At 33.4% G+C, this 10,424-nt stretch overlaps 1 protein-coding gene across 1 annotated transcript; it reads left to right on the forward strand.

Annotated features, from left to right (window-relative positions):
* Window positions 1-9,092: 9,092 nt before the first annotated feature.
* Window positions 9,093-9,868, forward strand: LOC131029982 (uncharacterized). The gene has a single exon (XM_057960669.1). The coding sequence runs from the start codon at window positions 9,194-9,196 to the stop codon at window positions 9,605-9,607; it is 414 nt and encodes a 137-aa protein (XP_057816652.1). The 5' UTR covers window positions 9,093-9,193; the 3' UTR covers window positions 9,608-9,868.
* Window positions 9,869-10,424: the final 556 nt, after the last annotated feature.

A 10,424-nucleotide genomic window follows, 5' to 3' on the forward strand; every position in this document is an offset into this window, starting at 1 on the left:
AGCTAATTAATCATATATATCAAGCAAGATCAATTGAGATAGGAAGAATGGAGATCCAAACCCTATTAGACATGTGATGGTATAATATTTGTGATTTCATTTGATTTGCATTGTCTTAGGTAATATTCATATGTTATTGTGGATCTTTGTTAGGCTAGGGTTTTGTGGTTGAATTCATTTTGTCTTTCAATATTGTTGTTTCCATTTTTACCATAAACAAATACATTTACAAAATAGGCACCTGTTTTTTATAAATTGAGCACCCGATTTGTAAAAATCACGTGCCCATTTTTCTTCAGAGGCCCGAAACAAGACGGGCGCACATTTCTGAAAATGTGCGCCTGTTTTATTCATGGCTCGAGCCCCCAAAGTGAAACGGGTGCTTGTTTCTAGTGGGTAATTTTCCCAACCTACGGACTTCTGCGGGATTGGGACCCAACATTCAACTCTTACCCATCTACAACCCCATCACTAATTGTATTCTCGTTCTTTCTCCAAAAGTGGGGTTTTTCCTTATTACTTGAATTATGTTCATCCTTGTTATCTTTGTAGATTATGATGGTACCTTTCTCAAGGAGAATCTTTTCAATAGATAGACCCTTTTCAATGACCTCCTAAATTTTGGTTAAACATAATTTATGAAGAGCTCAAATCTAATCTCATGATTTATGTTTTGTGTGAAAATTTCAACCATTTATTTTTGTAGAACATGGCAAGGGCAATGACTAGCCAAACTTATCCATCTTTGTAAGAAGGATGAAAAAGATTCTCTGTTATGTTGTTTGGTGTTACATAAAGTTTTCATGGAGACCTCATACTCAAAATTATAGGAGAAGTGTGTAATGAATTTCTCAGCCAACTCACCCCAAGACCAAATCCCAAGAGGTAATCATGAAAGCCACTTTATAGCTTGTCCACTTAGGCCACATGAAAAAAAGGCACAATACATATAAGAATCTTTGAGCCACATCTATACAAGAGGTGAATAAATCTCTAATATGCTCCTTAGGATTACCTTTTTCCCCTATACTTGTCAAATTTAGGCATGTCAAAATTAAGGGGAAAAGGTCGAATGGGTATAGACTTATCAAAAGGATAAGGATAAATGTCCTAAAGTGTATGACTCTTGATAGGGGTCCTTGTTTGCATGCTAGCCAATTATAATTATCGCACTTGTTATTACAAATCTTCATGAGGTTGTGTCATATCTACTTGAGCCATCCCTATGCCCAAGCCACTAGGTGGAGGAGGAAGAGGAATATAGCGATTGTAATGACCCTCGAGAGGGATAATATAAGGAAATGGCTTAAATCACACACACTAAGCTTATATTTCTAGGCTTAAAAGTGTTAAATACTCAGAGTTGAGTGATATTTTCTGGGCTTAATATATTGCTTAATGTATGTTGTCACACTATGAATACACTTCTAGGCTTAAAAGTGTTAAACACTTAGAGTTGACTATAATCCTCTAGGCCTAATTTGTTGCTCAATGTGTGTGGTTTAAGGTTGTCCGAATATAAGCATGATGTTGGCCACCGGGTGGAGGAACATAGTTATTGTATTGATCCTTAGGTAGAGGTGGAGGAGGAATGTAATTATTGTTATGACCACCTGGAGGAGGGACATAAGTATGATATTATTGGTACTATTGGTAATGTTGGTTGGTATTATGATCAATAGTATGGATCATATTGGAAGCATGATTTTGGTTTTCATCATTACATGGGCCATGTTGTTGATTGGTAGAAGCATGACCATGATTTGGACCATGAGGTTGACTATTGGTATGTGAATTATTGTTATTTTGATAACGTATGCAAAGAGTATTAACATGAGGTCTACTTTGGTCTTGTTGGGTATGCAGGTCATCTTGAAAGGGAATAGACAACTTCTGGAAAAAGAACAAAGGTGACTCAGGTATGGCCTAGATATCTCCAAATCCATGTCTACTAGTACCGACATCATTTTGGTTAACCTACTTAAGTTTAGACATATCAAAATCGGGAGTTCAATTTGACCACTTTGAGCAGCCATAAGAAAGTATCACTCTGAGTCTTGACGTAATATGACATCAAGCATCTTATCACACCTAGAATTAGTCATAAAGTCTTGAATTTGTCTTGGGATTGGAGATGCATGAAATTTACTTATTTTCTTGTTAGTAAATGTTATGAATACAATTTGATTAAGCTTAATATTTCATTTCTTCATCTATAATAATTAAATAATTTTAAATTATTTAAATAGTTTATCATTTTTCCTCCTCTTAATTAAATAATTATATTATTTAATTAATTCATCTTTTGGTCCACTATAATTAAATAATTTTTAAGAACATTTAATTATCTAAAACTTCTTCCAAATTTAAATAAATTTTAAATAATTTATTTATTTTCTATCCTATCAAAATAAATAAAATTAATATTTAATTTATTCATTCAACCATGATCTATACACTTGATCTCTCTTAAGTCCTTCACCTTAGCAATCCATATGCTAATTTTAGGTCCTACCGTATATCAAATTCTTATCCATTGATTAAATGTTAAGGTGAAGCATATAAATAAAACCTTACACTTAAATTCATTTCCCATAAATCACATTATTATCGAGAGAGCTATCATTATTAAACATCCTATCATTTGCATGGTATCAAGTATCAAGGTATCATCTTATTCTTATGCTATCATAAATATGTTATTTTGAAGAGAAACCCACATTTCAAATTCAAACAAATATAAAAGAAACAATTGAACAATCTAAGGTCATTTAGTGGAGGAGCACCTGGGCAAATAGGGATCGACACCAACCAATAATATGGGTTTGTTGTCTTCAATTTTAGTTTATTTTTTTATTTGGCATTGCAACATTTCTTATCAGATATTCCACAAGGTTTGACATTCATAAGAAAAACTCAATTTCTTGGTTCAATGACATCTTCGCCTACTCCGACAAAATGTTGCAATCTCCTATGAATGTAGTTGTTCGAAAGATTTTGGAAATGCTTTTTCTTATTTATTAAACATTACTTCCAAACATTATGTGATGAGATGAGAGGAATAAGACAAGAAGACCAATAGGCATTGAGTGCACAAAAACAAGAAAATACAAAGGGCAATTTATTAAATGAAATGGCTAAAAAATAACAGTTTCATATAAACATTAGAAAATTGAAAAGACAAGAAAGGGAATCAAATATGAATGGGGCTACAAAGTGAGTGTAAAATTAGCCCAAGGAGGTGATAGTGGGGACAACAAAGGATGGGTGGCATTTTCCTATGAAGTGGTGTGTGGGTATCGACCAAAGAGGAGGAAAATGGGAAAGTTTGGTTAGGATACAAAGAAAGAAAGAGAAATCAAAGGTGTAAATGTTATGTAGAAGCAACTCAAATAACAAAAAAATTGAGTTTGGTTTGACTTAGAGGAGTACTAGAGTAAGGTTGGTATTGAGTTTTAAGAGTTCATTGAGGATGGAGAGAAAGTGAATACTAATAGAAGTATAAAAATTATGTATAAGGGATTCATTATTAAGTGAGATTCTTTTGAAAGGACATGTTTGTGTGATTGCAGATTTGATAAGAAATTAATTATGTTTTATTATTGTAATCTTGTGTTGATTATAAACAGAAAGTCTCTATTTTGGTTTTCTATTTTTGAGTTCTAAAATTATAGTAAAATTGTAGGTTTGGAGAGAGATTGAGTTCTATTATGCATTAATTGGTATCAAAGCCAAAGGTTCTTAGTGCTTCGCTAGATTGTTGAACATGAGGCACCCTATGTCGGGACCTGTGGGTGTAAAGAGAGTAAAATAGTGAGAGTTTGAGAGGAGCTTAAGAGACTGGTACAGATATGGAAGAGTCTTGTAATGGTGAGAGATGGAAATACCCAAATCTATTCTTGGAGAAAAGAAAAAAGAAGTGAGGATTTGTGATTGGTTGGGATTTGATGATCCTAGTGTTAGAAAAGGGGAGATGGATGACTGTATTTGAGAGGGAAGCATAGAAATTGGGGCAAGAGGTGCAAGATTCCTTAGAGGAGATTAGGTAGGAGATGAGGAAGGGGAAATGTGTAGTAGTGGAGAAATGTCCTTTGGAGGATGTGGATGTAACAGATGAGCATAAGGTTGAGATGGAGAGTTTTGTGATGCAAAAACTCTTCATTTCAATTTTGTTGGAATTTGTGGAATGTTTTGAAATTTGGAATTTGTGATTTATCTATTTAAAATCCCAATAGTCTCTGAATTCCAACAAATTCAAAATGAAGAGTTTTTTCTAAATAAAATAACAAACAAAGCTACATATTTTTAAAAAATCTATTTATTTAGGTACCCCAACATGGCGGGGTCATAAATTTTAGCTTGGTGCTCTAAATTTGAAATCACTCATACCATTAGAGAGGTCTCAAAGAGATCTAATTTTAGTCCCTTAACACCATGCATTTGGATATCAAGTTAAGCGATCGACAACACTTTCGACCCCAAATTCCACTTTGAAGGCCTCCAAAAATGCAATTTGCTAGAACATAGAAAATACCAAAAAATATTTTTTTGGTTTTTCTATGTTCTATTACCTCCAAACTACTCTAGACCATCCCCAGACTAAGTTCTAGACCATCTCTGGACTTCTCTGGACTATCCCCAAACTATTTTCGATCATTGGTGTAGGAGCACCTATGTACAGACAAGTGATTGAAACTAACCAAAAGTATGGATATGTTGTCTTGAGTTTTTATTTGGTTTATTTTACTTGGAATCATCTTATTTCTTATCAAGTATTACACAAGTTTTGGTGTGCAAAATAATATGCTAAGAAATAAAAACTCAATCATCTTCACCTACTCTGACAAAATGTTCTAGTCTCCCAATCATGAAAGTACTAAGAAAAACATTAAATATTTAGAAAGAATAGCTCAATCTCAATTTGTGAATGATGATAGATACAATCATATGCAACATTCAACCATAAAGGAAAACCATTTTGCAATTCAATACACCTACATCAAATTCAAATTTGACTTCTATAAGTTATCATTTAGAGGGCTCTTCACTGTAATCATGTCATAAAACCAATCTCCTCCTAACCTATACAAAAATGGGATATTTTGAAACCAATATGAAAGGATATTAAATTTTGTGAGATGTCAAAGTTGCAACTACCATGGTAGATATGTATGCAGTTTCTAGAAGCATGGACAAGGTTATGAACTATTTGACCAATTGCCTCTTAGATTGCCACGAATGCACGATATGCACAAAGTGTATTTGATCAAAAGGTTTTGGAAATGCTTTCTTTTCCTTTATTAAACATTACTTCCAAATATTATGCAATGAGATGAGAGGAATAAGGTGAGAAGACCAATAGGCATTGAGTGTGCAAAAACAAGAAATACAAAGGAAAGTTTATTAAATGTGCGTAAGGAATAAGGAGAGTCTTCCAAAGAAGAACAATTAACATTTTTTGAGCAAATAAGGAAATGAAACAGTGAAAAAATGATAGTTTCATAAATATTATCAAATTGAAAGGTTAATAAGGGTAATCGAATATGAATGGGGCATAGGTTGCAAATATAAAATTGCCTAGTGTATAAAGAGAAAAGGTGTAAGGTGGTGAAGCGAGTGTAGCAGTGGCCCAAGAAGGCAATGGTGAGGGTTGCAAAGGATGGTGGGTATTGGCCCATGAAGTGGTATGTGGGTATTGACCAAATAAATTGGAAAAGTTTGGTTAGGATACATAGAAAGAAAGAGAAGTTAGAGGCAACAATGTTGTATAGAAGTAGCCCAAATAGTAAAAAGTTTTGTTCAATTTGATGTAGAGGAATGAGAAATAATATTGTAGTAGACTATGGTTGGTGCTTGTTGAATTTTGCAACATAAGGACCTACAAAATCAAATGACAAACAAAAAGACCTTCCACAAACAAGAAATACAAATGAATGCTATATTACTTAATAGCAAGAATACATAATGAATTACAATTGTACAATGAGGTGATTATAAAGAAAAAATAAAGATGTCATGAACTAAAAATAGGAGAACTAAAGTGCAAGCGTGAGGAGATAAAAAAAGCTCAACTCTAGCTAAACTAGATGCACAACTAAAGCAACTAGAAGCAAGAACTCCTTAGTGAACTCAAGCAAAAAAGAAAAAAAAGCATAACTAGTTGTAAAAAGCAACTAATAGCTAATTTAATGCTCTAACATATTTAATTAAAGATTGAGCTCTAATGTATATTGGACTTGATCACTTAATCCCACATCTCCCAAAGGTCACCTACAATCAAACACCTATCATGAAAAAAGAGAGAAGCAAAGAAATATGGAAGTCAAAACACAATTGATTCAGAAACATGAATCATATTATTCATTCTTGAGCTCTAATACCATGTTGAATTTTGCAACACAAACACCTACAAGATTAAACAACAAACAAAAACACCTTCCACAAATGAGACCTACGAATAAAAGTTACATGACTCAAAAGTATGAATACAAAATGAATTACAATTTTTTAATGAGGTTCTTATAAAGAAAGCACAAAGATGTCATGAGCTAAAAGTAGGAGAACTAAAGTGCAAGCATGAGGAGCTAAAAAAACTCAACTCTAGCTAAACTAGATGCACAACTAAAGCAACTAGAAGCAAGCACTCCTAAGTGAACTTAAGAAAAAACGCATAATTAGTAGTACCAAAAAACAAATAGCTAAAATAGTTTAATAATACTAAGTATTGAGAGTTCATTGAGGACAGAGAGAAAGTGAATGCAAATGGAAGTGTAAAAATTTTGTATAAGAAATTCATTATAAAGTGAGATGCCTATGAAAGGACATGTTTGTGTAATTGTAGATTTGATGAGAAATTAATTATATTTCATTATTGCAATCTTGTGTTGATTATAAATAGAGTCTTCGTTCCGGTTTTGTATTTTTTAGTTATGAAGTTGCAAGTTTGGAGAGAGGTTGACTTCTATCTTGCATCATCTTTGCTATGGTATAATTATTGTTTATTTTTTGATTTTATGCATATATCTTAAGCTTTATGAGTGAGTGGGAATGTGAATTTGGATCTTGCATTGTATTGTTTCCATTTTATTTTAGATTCACATTTTCATCCTTCATAATTATGTAATTAAACCATTAGAAAACGTAAAAAATAGTCACAAATTCAAAAATCAATCCATCCTCGACATAATTAGAAACATCCATCTTAATAAACATTATAATTAAAATCCCTAACCAAAAAAATCAAATTAAAACTAAAAAAATAATTCCTTCATTTCAAATAAAATATTACTAATTCCTTACAAGTCAAACATATATATTTTTTTTATTTTTTTTTTTAGATATTTATTTTAATTGTAAAAATAATAATATTTTATTTTAAAAATCCTTTTTATTTCAAATTATATGTTACTATCATATTGCACATGACTTGTTGACTCAAGAGTATATTTACATTCTTGGTTTTTGTTGTCATTCATTTTAATTTCAAAGAGGGGAAAATTCTTTATCATATATTACCTAGAAAGAGGAAAGAAAGAGATAATAAATCAATTATTTTAAGAGTATTTCATTTTTAAATCTTTAAAGGTGTATGAATATTTTAATAAAAAATAATAAAATATTAAGACTAGTTCTTATGTATTGAGGAAAATAGGTTAAAAAGTATGAGAGGGTTAGGGGATAGGGTCTTATAATGGAACATTCTAATTACGTGTCTCCCAAAATCTTATGTGGGTATTTCAAATCACTCTCAATTTTGTACAACAATTTACTATCACGACTATTGGAACAATTTAATGTCTTACTAAAGGACTCATTTTACTCAACTATTAGGCTTGAGTCTCATGGGGGGTCTTTAAGATTTATTTTTAAAGATTACGAGGTCCCAGGTCTCGTGAAACAAAAAAATAATTACTATGAGATTAAATGAAATCTTTCCCTAAAGAATAATAACCCTTACTTTTTAGGATCTTGAATTTGAGTGGGTAGAAAGGCAGGGGGCTAGAGATTATCTCATCAGTGTAGGCTTTTTCTTTGTCACTTGTCAATCATTTGAAGTTTCTCAAATTTTCATCAATTAAATTTTTTATTATTTTATATTTATTTACTTTGTTGAAGTGAATTTGCTAAATAATAAACTGCATGAAACCACCAACTTTAGGAAATTTCTAAGCTTAATCTTTTAAGCTTAAATTGCACTATAAAATTCATGGAATGCCTCTCTAAATTATCTTAAAATATCACAACAAACTATTGAAATTTTTTAGGAAGTCTCTCTCAATGAGACCCCACTATTAGATACCGCTCCACCATAAGAATCTCTCCCTTACTACTCTTTAACTCAAATAAAAAAGAAAAATAATATTAAAAAAAAATGTCATTGGTCTGAAGAATCTTTAAATTGTTCACATATTCTCATAAATTATTTTATCTCATGAACATAATTAAAATCATTTCATTAAAATCTCCTAAGACCTTATGAAGTAATAAATGATTTCAACTCTGAGCCGACGATTCTTTTGTCCTTTTCTAAATTTTTATATTTTCTCTTATGTGAAGAAATTGATGATAGCCTTCACCAAAAAATTCCAACGAATAAATGGTTACAGAGTCGTTCCAGATTTTTATTAATGTCAACACTATATTGGAAACGTCAAAGCGCTTTAATGCCGGATAAACTATATATACAGCCCGTGAGCTTTCGGTCACTCCAAACAACCAGAAAAATTATGGTGATACTTTTTTTGTTTTTCCGGCAGTTTTAGTGATGTAATATTTTTCTTTGCAACAGATACCAACTCTTTTGCCATTTCTTTACTGTGACGTCCTCTCAAATTGAAAATGAGAACGAGCACTTCCCCAGTTAAGACTTAATTAAGAGTGGTCGAAACGTCGCATCCGGTGACAGTGATTTGCCACGTCATCCCATCGTTACACGTGGACCTTTTCCTGGAAAGGAGCAAACGGTTCCGGCGGAGGGCCCACATGGCGTGGCACGACAGCTACGTCGGACGCACCACATCGTTGGACCAAGTCGTTTCAGTGCAATATATAATCCATTCATGACCCTTCTTTCTTCACACCCTGCACAATTCTCACCTGTAATTCTTCTGCCTTGGCTCTTTCTCAGAAAAAAAAAGGAAAAAGAAGAAGAAGCCCTCCCAAGCTTTTGATCGTTCTCAGAGGAGAAGAAAATATGGGTAAGTTCAGTGCAATGGTGGCCATTGTTTTGGTGTTGGGGATGATGGGGTATTCCGTTGCGCAGGCTCCAGCAGGTTCGCCGGCAAAATCTCCAGCACCTTCTCCGGCAAAGTCTCCTGCAAGTTCTCCAGCTCCGTCTCCCCTGAAAACACCCATGTCGTCGCCGGTTCCATCCCCATTGGAAACACCCATCTCGGCGCCGTCATCCTCAGCCTCACCCCCTTCACCTCCTTCATCTCCTGAGCCTTCTTCAACTTCCTCCCCATCTGGAGCAGACTCACCCAAGGCTACGCCGCCTGCATCTACAACCGGCACTCCTCCTTCAGCCGCCGCCGCCACCGCCACTGCCGTACAAAAAGTTGCCATCTTTGGAGCGGCTCTGCTCGGCTGCGCCGCTTTTCTTGTTTAATCAGCCGCCAAGTTGTGATCTTTTGCTCTCTTGCATTTGGTTTTGCGGATCTCTTGTTTGGCCCCGGAGTAGCAGTTTCTTCATTAGGAGACTGAGTTGATTCATTTGTTCGGAGGAACAGCTTTTACAGGGCACTTCTTTGCATTTTAGTATTAAATTGGTTTTGTAGTACTGATTCTTCTCTCGTTATTCGCCATTATTGGACATTGTTGCTGTATAATTTCTACTATCTGTTTGGAATAAAAATTCTTTTTTTGAAAATGCATGAGTTTTATTTGTTTCTGTTGAAGAGTACAGAGAAAATCTGTAGATAAGCAGGACAAAAAGTTTATAGAAACTTAGTACTGTTTTCCAAATACGAAGCTTCCTAAAGTCATCTGGTTTGTGAGGGGATGTTTACAGGCATTATGGACAAACGTTGAATCTGTCGGCCACATTCATCAGCATTTAACAGATATTTTTTATTTTTTTATTTTTTAAATGATATTTTATTTGAGCTGAATTATATTTAATTTCGATAGCAATGTGCACTAGTGCAGGTTAGATAGGTACCTGATCGATATTTTATTTTTAATTAAAGTATATTTTCTGTAGATTGTAAGTGCACAGATAAAAATATTCCTAATCGGACGTAAGAAAAATAACTACTTGTAAATATAACTTATTTCTTAAAAAAAGAACAACTTGTAAATATTTCTCAATTCATCTGTGGCAGCTTACTGTAGTGTCAGTGCGTTTCTTAAATATTGAACAGTTTATCATGTCTCTGGTCACTAAAAAGACCTTTTCAAATTGTCATCCTCAAACAAATATCCTC

Source organism: Cryptomeria japonica, chromosome 10, assembly GCF_030272615.1.
Source record: "Cryptomeria japonica chromosome 10, Sugi_1.0, whole genome shotgun sequence".
Taxonomy (NCBI): Eukaryota; Viridiplantae; Streptophyta; class Pinopsida; order Cupressales; family Cupressaceae; genus Cryptomeria; species Cryptomeria japonica.